Source organism: Taudactylus pleione, unplaced genomic scaffold (genome assembly GCF_031769625.1).
Source record: "Taudactylus pleione unplaced genomic scaffold, aTauple2 ptg000629l, whole genome shotgun sequence".
Lineage (NCBI taxonomy): Eukaryota > Metazoa > Chordata > Amphibia > Anura > Myobatrachidae > Taudactylus > Taudactylus pleione.
Window position 1 is genome coordinate 2,886,709 of NW_028285031.1, and position 20,369 is coordinate 2,907,077.

General features: G+C 43.1%; 1 protein-coding gene across 1 annotated transcript in view; it reads right to left on the reverse strand.

Annotated features, from left to right (window-relative positions):
• Positions 1-264: 264 nt before the first annotated feature.
• Positions 265-20,369, reverse strand: part of RNF130 (ring finger protein 130) — a 244,287-nt gene continuing 224,182 nt past the window's right edge. Inside the window, exon 8 of the mRNA XM_088454758.1 lies at positions 265-1,377. Coding sequence (XP_088310884.1) covers positions 1,268-1,377 — 110 coding nt within the window. The 3' untranslated portion in view covers positions 265-1,267. The remainder of the gene's footprint in view (positions 1,378-20,369) is intronic.

Below are 20,369 nucleotides of genomic sequence, written 5' to 3' on the forward strand. Positions count from 1 at the left end.
GTTAGCTAAGTAGCAGTGACCCTACAGCTATCTTAGCTGATCTAAGAGACATGGCAGATGCCCAAATGCAGTTGTAATGGAACATAAATTTGTTAAATCACTTCTACATATGTAATTAAGGGGTCTATTTACTAAGCAGTGTTAGGAGACAGAGTGAAAAGTGATTAGGTGCCAGCCAATCAGCTCCCAACTGTCATTTTTCAAACACAGCCTGTGAGATGACAGTTGGGAGCTGATTGGCTGGCACCTTATCACTTTTCACTCTGTCTCCTAACTGGGCTTAGTAACTAGACCCCATAGAGGGTTAATTGTAGTCACACTCTAAGCTAGGGACTGACCAATGACCGCTGTCTTTATTTAGTCTTTATTGCACAACTAATTTGTTCACTCCATGACATTGTAGAATCACATTGCTGTCAGCAAAAGAAACATCTAACAGAGGTCTGAGACTGCCACCTACTACGTCTTTTGTTTTTTTCTCTGGGATATTTCTAGTTGGAGCTGTTACTTCGTTGATATTTTTTTTATTATTACTTGGTGCGTACATATAATGTTTGCCACCAATAGGACAATTATAGAAGCATACGTATGAACACAGTAAATATTAAGTCCCACACCCTTCATTGTCCATAGTGTAGTTACAACCACTGTAACAAATTGATGGAAAAGCAAGTTTATGTGGCTACAAGCAGGAGGAATTTAGCTTTCAAAAAAGTTCGCTGTTCCTATCGGAGATAAACCGAAGGCAAATTAGGATGAGCCCTCCAGAAGCAGAATTCAAGGCAGATGTGAAAAAAAGAAAACATCTGTAGTAAAATAGTATTTCTGTCACTGATACCCAAGAAACAGGACATGTAGACAAGCATGGACTCAGACTGGAGGCCTTATCAGCATAGAGTCAGCTGTTTTGCATCTACTCTGATGGAAATAAAAGATAATTACTCCACGGTTTCTCACACATTGATACTGATAAGTAGGTGGAGGATGTAACGATGGAACATAAACTGACTAGCTCCTGCTTTGTGCTTCCTCATGCACCATATTCACAAAAGACTTGAGTGCTCCCGGGCCACTTTGCAGCTGCCGTTCCTTGTGGGAGGGGTTGGGATACTGTGCTTTGTTTTTATTGGCTCTTCATTTGAGACACTGGACACACAACAGGGAACCACGAGTTGATAACGTAGAATTGGGCTGAGGAGATGGGAGGTAAGGGAATACAAGTAGAGGTAGAAGGGCAACAGACAGAATGGTGGATGAAGGAAGTAGCTCATGTTTTGTTTTCATCGTAGATGTCAAGAGATGGCTCAATGGTGGATAGTTCTGTGTCGTAGCCCAAGCTCCGCGGTGACAGGGAGTTTCGATGAAAGAAGAGGCTACCTGCGAAGTGTCACAAGAGGAAATGGTGAGTTACTTTACTTTATTTTACCACTTTTGCAACTTTGATATAAATTAGTTTTTGGAAATTCAGCCAAACACCGACCGGATCACTCCTGGGGGTAAATTTACTGAAGTGAGAGTGTTTAGAAGTGGAGATGTTGCCCATAGCAACCAATCAGATTCTAGCTATTTTCTTCTAGAAGGTTCTAGTTAAATAAGTAGAATCTGATTGGTTGCTATGGGCAACATCTCCACTTATCAAAAAAACTGTTTAGTAAATATACCCCCTGGTATTTATGACCACACACGTCAATAATGTACATCGTTAGACAGATTTCACTAACATTATCCATAATGACCTGAATGATAACGAGCAGACGTCATTTGAAAACCAAACATTCTTCATAAATGCTTTCATACTTTAAGATTCATATTGAGACACATGTTTTAAATAACTTGAAATAAACGATTTCACATTAAAATTGGCTCCTCGCTGTTAGAGCCAGGCACCCCCCAGGAAGGGTTAGGTTTAGGCTGCGGGGATGGGGGGGGGTTAGGCACTTACAGGGGGGGGGGTTAGACAATAGGGGGGGAGATTAGGGTTAGGCACCCCTAAGGGAGGGTTGGGGGGGAGAGGGTTAGGTTAGTTAGTATACTTACCTGTCGGTATCTTCACTGCTGTCGGTCTTCCGGCGTCGGGATTTGAACCGCCGGACACAGGTCCGGTGGTCATTCATACCGATCCCAAAAAAACACACACCATCCACATAATCACAAGTGTGCGTCTTACGACACTAGACTATGATACAGGGTGAGCAAAGCTACTGACTGTGCATACAAATCACTATAATGTGACTTTGTGTTTTCTTGTGTATTTTAAAAGCAATGGGTCTGATTGAATGCTCGAAATGATGCTAATGATTAGGTGCAAACACCATGCACATTTGCCCGATAAGCCTGTTTAGAGGAAAATCAAGTTACCATACAGATCTGATATCAAGAGAAATTAGAGAGTGACTACAGAAGATCAGGTACTGTAAGTTAGAAACATCATTGCCACTTATTAAATTATGTTCTAACTCGGCCTTCTAACAAACCTCTATGTGGTCATAATTTACAAATTAGGTGAGTCTAAAAATTCAAAAACAATACTGTTTAAAAATACAACATTGCGTTGGTGTCAAACAAAAAAAAAAAAAAAGAACAAAACGAATAAACAAAGAGCAATAATAATGGATAAAGAATATGAATCTTGTGAATACTGTAGTTTAATTCTGTTTGAATAAAGTTAAATGTATGTTATGATATGAAAATATGTAAACAACTGAAAATACTTAAATGTGCACAGATAGCAATGGCAGAAAACCTCCTGCCATTACAGGGTATTAAACTGAGAGGGTGAAAATGGCTGGAAGAAGGGATACACTGTTACCACACAAATAGTACAGGTGCTAGATAGGTTTTTCGGATCATCAGTGTATTCATGTATTTTTGCATGAAAGCCAAAGAATTTCCTTCTTCTGACACTAGGTGGCGCACAGTTACACAAGATGGAAAACTGTGAAAAGAGCCCAGCAATGATCGCCCATTAATGAATAAACAAAACAAAAAACACTTATATCTACCTCATTTGCCACAAGATACAGTCTGTACACAAAATGGAGCTATATACAGATTTATTACATTATTTGGAACCTTGTACAAAAGCATAGGGATCTAAAAATGATATTAAAAACATGGAATGAATGACGGTACACACGTACTCCCTAGTCTATAAAGTATTTAGTATGTAAAAATGTCCTTTTCTTATTCAAAAGTATTTTTTGCATAGCCCTTTATTCCCATGGCATAGGATCATTTCCAGCTTTTATGCGGAATGCTCTACAGCAGAACTAAGCATCCTGCATCACTCCAGCTGCTGTGGAACTACATATCCCAGCAGGGTGTGGCATGATTTGTAGACAGTTATAATGTCGACAGTCATCCAGTCAACATTTCGGCATTTGTCGTGTCTACGCCGATGATCTCTCGACACAATGAAATGCAGACAAACCGTCCCAGTGGTCACTTCCCTTCTCCCGGCGGCAGCTCCAGCGTCTTCTTCCAGGTCCTGGCGGCCATGTCCCAGCCACTTTCCGCTGGGAGCTCCGATACTCTGGTTGGTATTTCTCCCCTTATCCCTAACCTCCCCCAGCTGCTTAACCCTAATATCCACCTCGTAGCTGATCCTTCCCGGTGGCACCTATCTCTAGCCGTCAGCATCCTCAGCACGTCTAGACTTCTGCTGTCGGCATTGTGAGCATGCCGACATTTGGGGGATGTCGACATGTTATCTGTCGACAGTTTGAACCATGTTGATATTTAAATGTTGCTATTGCAGTAGTGACATGGTTACTGTTGACCTGATATCTCCCAGCATGCCCTGCAATAGTTGTGCTGTTAAGGCATGCTAAAACTGTGGTGAAGCATGCTGGGAAGTGCAGTTCCACAGCAGTAGGAGTGCCAGAGGTAGCCTACCTCTGCTCTAGAGTGTAAAGCTGGGTACACACTTGTCCAATATGCTCAGGAGATCAGACTGTTTATACAATCCTACTGCAGACCTGGTGGCAGATGCTACATCCAATCTATGTGCAGACACTTGTCCAACTGTTCAGGCGACCTCCAATCTGCATCTGCTGAAAGGATCGTATTACCATACACCAGCTGCTACTTACACACACATGTCCATACTATGTGGCAGAGCTACACTGCACAGTATGATCTGTGCAGGCTAAAGAACAGGTACATTTTACAGACAAAAAATGTGTGGGGTCCCCCCAAATCAGTACCCAGCATTGTACCTCTAAGCCTGATCTTGTATGAGAAAAAAAGGTGAGGGGAATGTGTGGGGTTCCCCCTATTTTCCAATAACCACCAGCAGGCTGAACCAGCTGAGAGAATAATGCCATGGCTGGGATATACACATCATGGGGTCCCCCTGCCATCACATTTACAGTATCAGCCCCAAACTGGTCAGCAAAGAGCTGGAATTCCATGAAAAGTGGGAACCCCCCCCCTCCCTCCCGAGCAACAACCAGCCCTTGGCAGAAAACCCAGGACTATGCCCCGCACCCCTGGTGTGGTGGGAACGGGGCTCATGGTGTTAGAAAAATATATATTATATTGTTCCTTTACAGGCAGACTACAGGTCTCAGCAAGCCTGCCCCAGCATGCTGGCACTTGTGAAACAACAAGTGCCAGCACACCTGGACATTAAGGGCCAGCTAACCTGTAAAGAAGATATTCATTACAGGGCAATACAAAACATTTTTTTTTCCCCCCACCTACTGTTTAAGTAATTTATTAACCTGCACCTTCATTTGGAGGGCGATGGCCTTTGCATAGCTGCCACCCCCAGACGTTTTTGCGTCTGTTGCCTGCTCCTTCCCCGCCGCAGGACTGTCATTCACTTTATTAGCCAGCCCACGGGCAGGGGCCATGATGATCCAGTGAGTCGCTATTGGCTTGTCGCAGCTATCTCAAACTTTAAATATTGCGCCACGAGCCAATAAGGCTCATGGCACCATTTTTGAAAAGGGATGCGCCGCTACTGTGCTCATAGGGCAGAGGTGGAAACCCACCACTGCTGTCCTACGCCCACTGCAAAACTCTGCAGCAATGGCTGATGGGGAATGTTGCCATACCAGCAGCCTCCGCCAGGTCCCGCTGAATTGGTGGACAGTGACGGGATCCCTCTGGCTATGGCCATACCGCTGCACCCGACTACAGCAGCTGTTAAACTGGGCAGTACCGCTGACGCAGGCATGTTCCCGGCTGACAGCTGCTGCAGATGGTGTGCAGAGCTGCCGGTATCGGCGATCGGTAGCCAGCTCCGGTCTCAGCAGCCTACACACCTGTATATTGGTTGGCTGATCACTGGTCGGGTCTCCTGTTTTTAAGCAGGTTTATAAACCAGGAGACCCGACCAGGCACAGCTGAACCAATCTGTCGGCTGAGAGAACACACTAGTCCAATGTCAGAAGTGGTAGAAGAAATGGCAAAATAAAATGGCAGAAAATTTAGTACAAAGAGACTGACAATCCCAAAGGCAAGCTTCCATTCCGCTTCATTTTTTGTGTAAAAGCCCCTTAATGCCCTTTGCTATAATTCCAGTGTTGGAATGGACACCAAACTAACCGCATAAAGGGAGTCTACTGTTTTACAGCGTACTGATCACCTATAGAACATGGAGGCAGCCATTTTGTAAACTGGACCAGTATTAATGAGAATATTGTTCACATCACAAAATGTCTGCTTATACTGCCTGTAGGCAATAGGTGCAATTTAGTGTCCAGACTACCAGTTACAAGTCATAGGCTCTGTGTGCTAATATAGAGAAACAGGACCATTAAACCGTGACTGAGCTGCACACATTGCACCCACGGGTCACTCAGATTATCTGGAAAACGTTTCAGGCTTCACCATCTGTTGCCAATTCTGACAGAATGATTTCATTCAATTGTGAGTTTTATCCCTCTCTCTGCGGGCTACTTGATATCTAAATGCTATTATGTGGATTATGGAACAATAAAAACAACATGAAACTGTACTAGATACAAAAGGCATAAGGCTAAGCTCTTCGCTGTTCTATAATGAGCTCCCTTTATCCTCATTGACCTGGCTTAGGGAACAGAATGCTGATGGCTAAACAAGACATATAAGAATATAAGCAGAGTATGTTCCTGTACAATACACCCTGAAATAAAGATATTTAAGCATTCATTGATAACATGCGCTCTATTCTGCAAACACTCAGACAGAAGGGAAAGCAGTGGTGATATTGGTATAGAGAAAATATAGACGTAAAAATTCTCTACGGATGTGTCCTCATACACCCCAGGGGTGGCAAACGGGTTGGGTAGGAAATCCTGGCTGTCAGGATGCCGCTGGTCAGAATACCGACAGTGGCATCCCAACAGCCAGAATCCCGGCACCCAAAGGAACGACCTGTGTTTTCCTAACCCCTACCCTAACCCTCCCTGGTGCCTAACACTAACCTCACCCCCCCTCCCCCCTAGTGCTTATATCTAACCTCCCCCTCCCTGCACCTTAATCCTGACCCACCCCCTAGTGCTTATGTCTAACCTCCCCCTCCCTGCACCTTAATCCTAACCCACCCCCTAGTGCTTATGTCTAACCTCCCACTCCCTGCACCTTAATCCTGACCCACCCCCTAGCGCTTAAGCCTAAACTCCCCCTCCCCGCACCTTAATCCTAACCCTCCCTCCCTGGTACCTAATCCCCCCCCCCCCCTAGTGCCTAAACCTAACCTCCCTCTCCCTGCAATTAATCCTAACCCACCCAATAGCCTAAACTCCCCCTCCCCGCACCTTATTCCTAACCCTCCCCCTAGTGCCTAATCCTAACCTCCCCTAACACCCAGATACTTACCTTCGGGATGCAGACGTTCGGGATAGTGGTGCTGGGACCCCGACCTGTCGGGATTTCGACGCTGATATTTTAGGTGTGCGGGATGCAGACTACATCCCATGGTAAACAGCTGGGGTACCGCTTATTGCCCACCTCTATCATTCACTGTGGCTTCAGTCACACCAAATAGCCCTCTCGCTGACCAATGGGGTGTACAACATCTGTGTGCAACCGAGTCTTAATCTGTGTAAAAAGGGCTCCGCTGCAAACAGCCGCGGTTGTTCCTCACGCCAAGTTCCATGGTGCGTCATCTGCGCCTTGTGCGTGTGTAGAACCCATTCCTGTGCGGTTAAAGTCGCAGCCCAGCATCTCCAGTACACTGTGAGCGGCTTTTCGCTGATATTGTGATGCAACTAACACGGAAAATTGAAAGAAAAATTTGGTACGCTACTCTTCTCGTGCGTCTCATTTGTGCTGGGCTTCCTGCGCCACATCTGTATCTTCTTTGAAACATGTTTACAGGAGTTCTAGACTCTTCTATTTCTTAATTCAACAATATGTAGCTTATGGTGCCTGTTTTTCTATCGCTGGTAAAATGGTCACATTGCTGGACTCTTAATGTTGTGTTACTTGTGTGACGCGGCTGCGTCATACAAACACTGGCAGTTTATTCTCCTAGAATTCAGACAGACATGAGCCAATATCTCCCCTCAGCCCTGATATCATACACTTGGCAAAATGCTATGGATCTGGCCTCTTGGTGTACAGACTAAAAACCGCACTGGGGGGACTATTCAGGGATGGACGTAATTGCAGAGCCACGCACATGCAGGCCACCCAGCAGGAGCACAGGTGTAGTCATTACTCATTGACACATTTTGAAAGATCCACAGGTGGAGCTAATTATGTCACTTGTGATTCTGTAGGGAGACCTGATAAACGTGAACTGTTGGTAGCTCTCGAGGACAGAGTTTGGCCACCCCTGGTTTAAACCAACAGGAGGATACTTTCCTTTAGGTTACAGGTCTACTGTAGATGTAACATCATACTGGAGAATCCCATGATAAGCGTTTATGGTACAGGGTATGTTACACTGTGGTTCTGTTAATGCAAATGGCAATTTTCCTCCAATCAGAATGCAACTTAATAGTGCTGGAAATGCCTGCACAAACTCACGTGTGTCTTCATGGGTTCCACATCTGGCCTGGTGGTACAGCTGTGTGCTCATCTCCTTACTACATAGGATTTATTTATGGCACAATGACATGGAGGAACCTGTCACAGTCTACAGACTGCAAGGAATCTTTAGGCACTGGAGCAATGCATGTTGGGACAGGTCATTCTTTGGGGAAGCAATAGGGAAGCCGACTGCCTATATACCGGCAGCCGGCTTCCCAACTGTCTTATCTCGGCAAGGGTGAAATGCCGGGCGTCTAGATGTAGACGCCCGCATTTCCCCGACGCCAGGAGACCGGCGCCCGGCATCACGATCGTAGTGATGCCAGGCGCCGCGAGCGGACAGCCGCGGGGGGGAGGGTTAGGTTTAGGGCTCCCGAGGGGGACTTAGGGTTAGGCACCCCCCCGGGAGGGTTAGGCTAGGAGAGGGAGGGTTAGGGTTAGGCACCCCCAGTGGGGACTTAGGGTTAGGCACCCCCCGGGGGACAGGTTTAGGTATAGGGGAAGGGGGTGGTTAGGGTTAGGCACTTGGGGGGGAAGTTAGGGTTAGGCACCCCTAAGGAGGGTTAGGGGGGTTAGGTTAGTGGATACTTACCTATCCACGATCGGGATTTCCAGCGCTGTCGGGCTTCCGCTGCGTCGCACTCTGCTCCCGTCGGGCTGCCGCTGACGGGAATCGAACCGCCGGCCATGCGGCCGCCGGTATTTCATACCCATTCCATTCTTTGAGCAACCTACAAAGTCTATTCTAGTGACTCCACATCGCAAATGATCAAATAAACAATAATAGTAAAAAATAGAGACCCCAGACCTGTCAAACTTTAAATATAAACTTCGGGTAAAAGACGAGAGCCTCTATAATCCAAAAATATAATAAAAATCCCGGCGCACACCAATAACTAGGGAGTAAGGGATTATCATTCAAATGTTGTTCGCAATTTGATTTCAAGTAAGGTCAGGTGTCCCTGCTACTCCGCCGGCATCCATGTAACAGCAGCATCAAAACAAGAGTGCTAGCAATGGCCGAGGCAGGATATGGCATGTCAGGCGCTAAGTGGACTTTTCATTCCACTGAGAGATCTCCAGTTACAGCGAACAAGGTCTATGGAGATTTGGTTACAGTTCCATCAGCACTTATTTAATCAGAATCCTAATGCAGCTCTCTGGGCTGCCGGTCTGAGCATTCAGGCAGGAGGTTGCTGTACTGTACCATTAACTTTCCATTACACAATCGGTTAATCATAGGGACCTCGAAATCTTTGCTATAATAAGGAGTTCCATGTACATGTCCAGAGAGTGCAATAGGGCCCCTCACCCTATCAGACGCTCTAACAGCATCCACACAAATCCTGAACACTCACTTATTCAAGGAACCCTCTCAGCCCCCCAACATAACTCAATACATGACTCTCACCTGTCCCGCTTATCAGGGACAGTCCCTCCCGCGGGTCACACTGTCTCGCGGGAAGTGGAAGCACCATCTATCCAGCTATGATCCTGTATGGTCACTCACTTGTTGTACACAGGTTCATTGGCTGCAGATTTACTACCCCCTCTCTCCCCATGTGACTTATCATTTCTTGCATTTACTAGACATAGGGGGTGATGTACTAAGCCTTGTAGAATGATAAAATGGAGAAAGATAATGTACCAACCGATCATCTCCTGTCATTTTTCAAACACAGCCTGTAAAGTGACAGGAGCTGATTGGTTGGTACTTTATCTCCATCTACTTTATCACTCTCCAAGGCTCAATACATCTCCGCCATCGTGAGCCGCTCTATCCCGTACCCTCCACCCTGCGTTTGGTTATATTGTTATGTTAATAGTTATGCAATGTACTAATATCTCATTATGTTGTGCAATCACCTTGTGTAGCCATATAAATAAAATAATACGTATAGGTGGTGGGAGGAGGGGGAGGAAGAGAATCATAAATGCATATTTCTAAAGGGGTTTCTGTCTCTAACTACCTCCCTCCGCAGCTAAGCAATATAGTGAGGGTTTCCTATGCTGTAGCTAACGGATGGCAGGTATCGGATCATACTAACCGACAGGAAACCTTAACACCAGAAGCCTTGTTGGGTAGGATATCCAAGGCTGCCTGGTTTGGAAAGTGCTTTGGCCATCTAATTTGTAGATTATGTTACTCAATCCAATCTATCATACTTCTACTAACATACAAGATCATAAATAACACTACACCTCCACTCTGCATCTCTCATCCACACCCCATACCTGCTCCCATTCCTGGGCACGCAATCTGTGGTATGCCCTCCCTCGCACAATACAATTCTAGCCTGCAAACCTAAAAGCTCACCACTTCAGGCAGGCTTATCAGACTACAGAGCCTCCCACTTTACCCCGTCAAGTTACTTTACCTAATTACAAATCAAAATTTGAATGTGTTCTGTTTCTTTCCATACTAAAAAAAAAACAGGGTCGTGTAGTCAGGGTAGGCAGAGCCTCTCCTGTCATACTGCAGAGTTTCAACTATAAAAATTATTAAAATAATACAAAGATGATGTTTATAACTTATAAATATCTTTTTTGGTATTATTCTTATCGTTTTTATAGGCAAAACTCACCAAAATATCAGCACTCCCAGGGAGAGATGAGGCAGTAAATAGCTCAGCTTCTTCTCTAATGGTCTTTTGTCCAGGAATGATGATGTTCGTCCATGTAAGATGACGTTTTGCCTCGTTCTGAGTTCCGTTTTTTTGGAGGGAAAAATCCGAACTCCACGTGCAAACTCGAACCTATCCGAGCCTGCACATCCCTAATATATATATATATATATATATATATAAATATAAATATATATATACACACACACACAGACGGATGGTGCAGCACTTTATGCGCTTAAAAAAAATCCATTAAGCGCATGGAGTGCTGCACCATCCGTCTGTATTTGTGAGTAACATGTGCATGTACCCTGCCACTTAGAAGATCATTCAGGAGAGCTGGACCACACGATTGTGTGTGTGTGTATTATATATATATATATATATATATACACACACAAATGCACGAGGTACCGGCACTCTCTCTTAGGTTAGAATGCCCCAGTGCATTTCCCAAAACTAATGTACTAGCAGCAAAAGCTTTGCACTGATAAAAGTGTGCAAACACTGAAACGTTGACAACCTAAACCAAAGTAGTGCTGTGTTCTTTATTTGTATTGGAGTCTCACTGAGTGCCATCCCGCTTTTGCTGCTCATATATATTATATATATATATATATATATATGTATATATATATTTTATTCTTTCTCATCCAGTGACATTGTAAAAACAGTATATATCCAGTAGGTGTCACTACTGACAAGACTTGACCAATGACACCTACTGGGTATATACACAGTTTTTACAATGTCATTAGATAGATATATATACATACACTGTATGTGTACATATATGTATGTATATATATATATATATATATATATATATGAAATGGATCATTCCCATTGAGATTATATATATATATATATACATACACATTATATATGCACATTATTTTTGCACTGAGTTTTCATTTTCCATTTTAATGTTTTGATGTCCGTAACGTTCAAAGCTTTAAAAAGTTGAATATAGGGAGGAAAAACAAAAAAAAGTAAGTAAGGGCATGAATCAGGAACTCAAATATAGGGCTATGGATTGTTTGAGGGAGGGGGTCCCAAACTAGTATCTTGCCTAGGGCCCCATCTCCGGCTCTGATATAATGTGTACCCAGCATTAACCTCATGTATCACATTCCTATTTCCTACAGATTGCATCTTTGCCTGTTAATACCCAATCTTATTTAATGACTGTGTTCCCAATTATAAAGTGCAACGGCATATGATAGCACTATATAAATTATTATGAATAATAATCACATCCTATTACAGAAGGATACACACTACCATAGAAGCATGTCTCTAGTGTATGTAATTTCATTTCTCCATATCTTCTATTCATTAGTAGAATGCAATGCATTATTTGTTAGCTATAAAAGAGACCTTTCATCTGCAATGATAAAGATGCAATTCAAACAAAAATGGTAAAATACAAAAGCTGGAAAGATGTCTTACTGATCATCTCAGAAAGCACATCCAGATGATACAGTAGTAATTACATAGAAAAATATTCCTTCATTACCTTCTACAGGATTACAAATCTTGTTACCAGTTATAGCCATAGATGTTCCTGATCAATCCTTAAGTACAATGTAAATGATACACAACAACATCAGCATGTGTATGTTAATGAAGGAGTTTGGAGCGATCTTTCTAGTGAGTTTTAAAACAGTAAAACAATATCACCCTCTCCTTCCCCCCAAAAATAATATATATATACTACACTAGACCAGAGGTTCCCAAGCTCCATCACTACAGTCCAGGTTTTAAGTATATCCATGCTTAAGCCCAGATAGTTCAATCAAATTGACTTAGGTACTAATTAAGTCACTTGTGCTCAATCACGGATGTCATTAAAAACCTGGACTGTAATGGCGGAGTTTGGGAACCTCTGCACTAGACTGACATTATAACTACCTAACCACAACCATCGCTAGTACAGACATTTCGTGGGCTAAACTATTATTAACAGTGATTAATATTCATGGGAATGTAGCCAATCAATGCCTATGAATCAGTGCTTCATGAATCTTCATTCAGGCCTTATGAATATTAGTCAGGGATTAATACTAATGTCACCATTTCCAAGCAGATTGATAGGTTGCATACTTGCTCAGCCCACAACATAGATTCCTCCTCCTGTGGGTGACAGAGAAGCACCTACTGTAATGATAGACTGAGTCACACCCTCAGGTAATAGCCACACAGTCAGACAGCCTAACACTGCCTATACCCAGGGGTGTATCTAGGGGTCCGAGCGCCCCTGGCAAACTAAGGGACTGGTGCCCCCCTCCAATGACTGCTTCTACTAAAAAAAAAAACCCACACACTGGGGGTAGTTTCATTCACACATGTCAAGAAATAGGGAGAGTAAAATTTTTATTTCTCTTTGTAATATATATACATATCTTTTATAGAATTTACTCTATTGCAAACCACTATATATGAACTTATTAATGCAAAAAAACACCGGAAAAGCTTAAAAACATTGAATCAAAAACAAACAAAATGCATTATGGGTAACATAATTTACATATATTCAAATTGTGCTAGCTATACTGCATTACACTTTTTAACAACTGATACCTACACTCCACCTTTAATTTACTGGGATGATAGATCTTTTATATTTTCCAACATAAGAATGAAGACAGTCCATATTGATCATGTCTTATTCCCCTCACAGGGTTAACCACAACCCATAAAGATCATAGCCAGTCCCCCATACTGAGGAAAATAAAAATATATTACACTTACACTGGGGGTAGTTCAATTTACATGCCTGTAGAAATAGGGAGACTATATATATATATATTTTTTTTCAGTTATAACTCTTACTACATGCAAAGCACTGTTTATTAATTTCTATAAGTCAACAACACAGGAAAAGAGGGCATCAACAACAAACAAGATGCAGTGTGGGCAAGATAATTTGCATATATGCAAATTACCTTGCGAATAGAGCCTTGTGATTGATGTGGTGCTTGCACTCTTTTCCTGCACAGTTGACATATTGGAATTAGTGAGTGGTGATTGGTATGTGTTGGGTATTGTGGGGAAGAGATATATTAGGGATAAAAAAAATAAAATAAAATTACTCTCCCTAATTTTAAAAAGGGACTTATAAGAAGGCTAATACATTGTAACATTCAATGGAGAATACTGGTAAGAGCAGAGGAGACAGAAGGAGACCAGGGATCTTTGCTGCAGCTGACTGCGGGACACTGGTAAGAGCAGAGACAGGAGATCATGTGCTAGTGATGGCAGGCTGAAACAGCGCCCCCCCCTTGGCCGACGCCCCTGGCAAGGGCCATCCAGGCCAATAGGAAGATACGCCCCTGCCTATACCTGTATGTGATTTGAGGCTACCAGTTTCAAAGTTTTCATTTCAGCTGTACCAATATTTCTGTATAATGACGTGAATAGACTGGAGGTCAATAGGGACTCCCAAATTGGGTTGCGGTCATAATCCCAACGACTTGGATCTGGCGTTCAGAATGCCGATGCAGGAATCCGCACACCCGGAAGGTAAGTACTGGGCATAGGGGGAGGGTTAGAGTTTTGGATTAGGCACTAGGCGAGGGTTAGGTTTAGGCTGTGGGAGGGGGTGGGGGGGGTGTTAGGTTTTGGCTGTGGGGAGGGAGGTTTAGGCTGCGGGTAGGGAGGTATAAATAACATTTGGGTAACAGCGCTCCTGGTGGTGAGGTGTCTTTCACCACCAGGGTGGTGGTCCTTCAAACCTCCCTTTTTAGAACATATTTTGGAAACAGAGGTTGTACAGATGGCGCTCTCCTGATAGGTCATTGTGTCTAATGAATATTATTTTTATTGTGTAGGTGTGTACAGTGAGGGTCAATAGAAATATGTTTATTCTAATGAAGGAGTATATAAATAGGTATTGCCACTGAGTTATAGAGATGAATAGGATAAAACCGAATAAAATGACTGAGTAATAAATAGATAAAAGATATTAATGGATGCTAATGTACACAGTAATTGATAAGTATTTAAATATAGGTTAAGGGTAACATGTGTGGGGTGAGGATCTATAAAATTGTGTACGTTCTAATAAAGGAATATATAAATAGATATTTCCATTGAGTTATATAATAACGATAAGTAGGATAAAACTAAATAAATAGATGGAGGATAAGAATGGATACTATTGTACACAGTATTGGATAATAAGTATTTCAATATACGTGCAGAGTCAATTGGTCTCTTCGTGTATATTGAAATACTTATGATCCAATATTGGGGGATGTAATTGGGGTGGCTAGGCAAATGCAGACGTGTTGGGACCGTTTCATGGGCGTGCATAAATTAGACACTGCGATCTCCTTCACAGAATGAGAGTTCTCTGTATGTCAGGAGAGCAGCGGTGTTTGAGACAGGTTAGACTTGACTTACAAGCTGCGTGACTGATCTGCGCAATGTTACAGATGTTTATGCTGTAGCACGTCTTCGGGCGGATATGAGAAGGCAGCAGCGGGCGTCCCTTTGCTTGGCTAAGCTTCAGAAGGCATTAGCAGATTTTAGCAGCTGCGATCTGTAAGATTGCCTGGAATCAGGCCCTAAGGAAGGTAGCTGGGTGGCTATATAAGGTTATTTGTAATAAGCCGCACAATTACATACCAGTTATACTATAACCAGCTCACGTATACCAGCAAATAAAGAGGTAACATTAATGGATATATATTTTTTTTTTTGCTGGAAATTTTAGGTCCACATCCTCAACACAGATAGGAAATGTACAGCTCACGGCTGGAATGTAACCTAAGTAGCTTATGGAATCTTGCTGCTCATAAAGGTTTTCATACATTAGATACAGCCAGAGAGCACTTCTAATTGCAGTCTCTATATTAACTCTACTGATATCAACTAGTATCTCATCCCTAGAAGGAAAAAAGGGCTGTGTCAGGCCGTGTAGCAGTGCTCTCGCCTTAGAGCGACTTGGAAAGTGCTGTCATGCAGGACGAACAATAAAATATATATATGATGGGGCTGCAAGCTTAAATGCATTCATCAATTCATGAACCAAAACCCCACTGTTTATTATTATTGATAGTTTTTATGGTGAGTGCAGAGCCCCTGTGATTCTATGTGGTCACATAGCATGTTGCACCCCAAATCTAGGAATGGTGAGGGCCGTGGATCAGTGCTTTTTGTTTATTTAATTAATCTTTTTTAATTAATCATTTTGTGATCACATTTTCTCATGCATCCCTTTTACTCTGTGTAATCTAGCTTGTGTTAGCTGGTTTCCTAGGTGCTTTGCAACAGATGTTCTTGGTGCCAGACTCACGTTTAAAAGCAAAGTTGCTGTGAGCTTTAAACCTGATAGCATACCTTGGCCCCCATTTATTAATGATTGCTTTTGCAATGTGATCAGGGCATGACAGTACCACCCATGATCGCATTGCAGAAAGCGATCCTATCAGTCGGATGTAACAACCGGGACATGCAGGGAAATGGGCTCCAAAAGGAGAGCTGCCAGCCAGTGCCGGGGCTGCTGGGCATTCCCGTGGACTTCACGTACACACCCGCTATAGCCAGTGAGGGTTCCTGGCGGATCCCTCCGCCGGCTATATGTGCGTGGTTGGAGCCCATCGGCTACAGCGGCTAACGTCATCCTCAGATGGTGATAGCTGCGGGGGCCAATATCGGGTATGCATTGCATTTCGGATATTGGTAAATTTGGCGGCTGTCTGCGGGAATGTACCTACTTGATACATATGGGGGATACTTTGTATTTGAGGTAAACCCTGAAAATTGGTGTTTTCTGGGATTATACCTTAAATATTTTTTGATAAATGGGCCCCCCTGAGCTTAACACTAATCTGATAGCTATTTCCATGTTATAATTCTGAGCAATAGAGTAGGGACTAGCAGTAAAGTCAATTCATGTTACTTATTATGGTGAGTGCAGAACCCCTGTGAGATAGATATATATATATATATATATATATACACACACACATTTATTATCCACATGCAGGGACAGGGTCTTGCTAATGCGGTCACTTTATTTCCGTGTTCAGACTCCAGCCACACTACTGCACATGCGTGTTCATCAGACCACACATGTGATAACGGGCAGCACCTAGAGATCGCTCTCCCAGAAGATTTTTCAGAATGTAGCCCATAGGATACAATGGCTAATGGCATCCGAAGAGGTCATCATAGCATTACAGAGCTGCTGACACTGTAACGTAGCATTCTGTATGCAGAGTCGCAGCTGCACACAGAACATAGGCATGCTGCATATCATTTAATCAGCAGAAGCTGCCTGTACGTCCTTTTCACATAACTTTGCGAATAAAAAAATGCATTTGAAGGTAAAAATTTGCACGAAAAGACGCTTGGCGCTAAAGACTCACATGGCACTCAGGTGTTACGTTTAACGCGACATGTAGCGCATGGAGGTAAGATGTATGTGGACACATCTGTAGGAGGCAGACAGATAATCTGCACCTGCCATAGGGGCTGGTAATTCTAAGGACACCGACAGTGGGCGTTAGCTCTGGCACATTCAGGAGTGCGGCTGTACACCAGGGAAAGGGTTTGTAGCAGCATTAGCATAAAGTCAGAGACGTGACTGCAGCAACAGATGCAGACACGGATGCTCGCACACACACACACACACATCATAATTTGCTTGGTGGATAAAAAAAGAACAAAAACAATCTTTAGCTGCAAGACAGGGGACTGTAACATGGCAGCACTGTCACATATTAAAGCCTCAGCCATTTAACAACAACTTCCATCACCTATAAGGAAGGATCAGATTGCGCAGTTGTGGTGCCTTATAGGACAAGATGATGGATAACGAGAATAACACAAACGTGTTTCATTGTTCTCTTCCACCATCCTCCTCGCATGCTCAGCAATTCACACTGCATAGTAACCCGAACCCCCGGCCTGAACATCGGGGTGTATATTTACTAAACGGCAGGTTTTAATTGCGGCTTTTGCATTTGTTTTGTATTTATTGCTTCTGCTGCAGTTTTAGATTCAGCAGTCAAACGATTGGTGGCTTTGAAAAACTGCTGTATAGTGAATATACCCCCGATGTGTGTTGTCATTTCCAAAATGAAGCAGGACAGCCGGAAACGAGGCTGCACATGAAGTGGAAGTCTACAAACTCTTGTTACTTCGTGTTCATTTGGGGTCAGTGCAATTTGTAGTGGATCAAATACTTTCCTAGCCTAAGCCTACACTACATGGCCAAAAGTATGCGCACATTGCTTCTAATTAGTGCTTACAGGGGTATAAAATCAAGTGCACGGCTGGGATAAGGGCCTGATAGGCCTGGGACTGAAAATGATAAAAGGCCTATTGTCAGAAGCAGAGAAGCTGTGGCCAGTGCTGGGTGGGTGTGGCCAGTGCCACATGAGTGGACAACCTCCATTATTTGCCCCAATGCCTCCCCAAATTATTGAAAGTAGAAAAATTGCATCATTTTATGAGGAAAAACATTTTAATAACCATGATTTATGGACTACTGCGTGGCAAGCTGGGTGGGTGGTTATCATAATTATGGGCCTATTATGTGGAGGCCTGGAGCTGTAGTCCCATCCACCGCATTGTCAATATGGTCATGCAATTTCCATTGTCAAACATTAGCAGAGGAATCGGTCACACTACAGCACTCAATGATTTTCAACATGGTCTGGTCATAGGATGCCACCTTTTCAACATTTGATCAGATTTCTGCTTTGCTAGAACTGCCCCATGGACATCTGTAACTGCTGATACTGAGGAGTGGAAATGTCTAGACAAAGCCACAAAGCAGTAGCCAAACAAGCTGACTGAACTGACGAGTGTTGCAGCACGTAAAGCTCCGGTTGCAACATCACTACCGGGAACCACATGATCTCTGCAAGCTGTGTCAGCATAAGAACAGTTAATCCTATCTTGGATTTCCATGGCGTGGCAGCTTAATGCACTACCCTCACATCAACAGGTGCAATACTAAACATTGGCTGGTGGTGGTAAGCTGGGTACACACTATAGGATCCGTCCTACGATATATCGTTCAGTCGCCAATTGGAACGATATATCGTACGGATTGTGCAGTGTGCACTTCCAATTGCGGTTTCACGAGGGTCGCTCATCGCATCGTCCCATGTGCCGCACTACACAGCAGGTGGGACAATGAACAAAGCCATGAAGCTAAATGCAGCATGGAACGCTATATCGCGATGTCGTAACCGCACCGTATTGTTACATCGAGCTGTTCTATCGCTGGGTACACCCATCATATAGTGTGTCCCCAGCTTTAAGCACACCGCCATTGGACCGGTGACTATGATCTTTTGTTTGTTTAGTGTGCTAAATTTAATTGATGCTTCAAGTGCACCATTGGTTTACAGAATGCTTTAGTACTCCTGTTTTATGTAAGCTAAAGCCTGACAACTTGCAGCAATTTACATCCAAACATATGTTTTTCAAAAAAACCGTATATTACAAATCTTGGAAACTAAATAATTCAAAGACAAAAGTTAAAAGAAAAAACAACAAAAGAATAAAACACATTGGTCCCAAGAGATAGGTGGACTAGACAGAGAGGAAACAAATCCTAACTTAATAAATCAATTTGCTATGGATCAGGAACGAGCTGCCAATGACAAGCAAACCGCACACAGATAAAACTACTTATCACAAAGTTTATTACCAATTCTAATTTCACATACATATAAAAAGAAGAGTGGGGCAGTTGCAGGCTGTTCCCCACCAGCATAGAAAACCTTCTAACACCATCCTAGAGGGAATTGGGAGAAATTGAGCACGCACTAAAAACGGGATGTGGTCACCACATAGTAGGGGGTGGTCACCGCAACATGGCCACCGGATACTGGCGTCATTGCGGGTCACATTGTGCCATGTGATGGCATGTAGCCTTTGAAAGATAACCATCAATGGTTAGTTAGTACTTATATGCAGTGGACTTCGGAAGGTCACGCCGGCGCAAAAGTGCTCAGCTGCGGACACTCCTTCCTGGTGTCTGCGGCAGAATGGAAGTCATCAGTCATCGGAAAGAAGCACGCCATGGTAGCAGAAAAAACAAAACAAAAAACATTTCCATCAGATCGGGAACATTAATAAATTAATGGTTGTTAACCATCGATTTCTGCTGGCCGTCGATACAACATAGGCGTGTTTAATATTTCGGATGCGCTAATTTGCTTACAAGTCATTTTCGCTAGAATAGCTTTGAATTACTGAGCTCACTTGAGGCAAGTCACTGTTTTTGCCTAACAAAGTAACATGGACACACACTTGAGAAAGCGACGCATCTTGTTATTATCAAGCCTTGGAACACTAATTTACAGCACCTATCAGATCTGTACTAATTATCATAATATATGTTCACCCCTTGTGGTTGTGTCACATGAATGGAACAGTGATTTCAGTACTACTTCCTGAAGGTACGACGTTATACTTGGACTATTATAAAGGTATTTAAGAAAAAAAACAAAAATCGGGGAAGCACAGGTAATAGATGACAAGGGGAGAATGATACATGCAAAGGGCTAATCCCATAGCAATTATTACATTGAAGCTGTCAGGGGAAGCATACAAACTCATGGACGCCAATTTGCCAAACCATTAATCATGGTGTATGGCAATTATCAAGGGTGCCAGGAAATGGTGTATGGCACTAATGAGAATTATATTTTTATTCAAGAAATCCTCCCAAACAATTATAGCAAACGTTTATGACAAGACAGCCTTTGATATGTTCTTACCAAGACCAATGGGCCATAGAGTGTGAGCTCT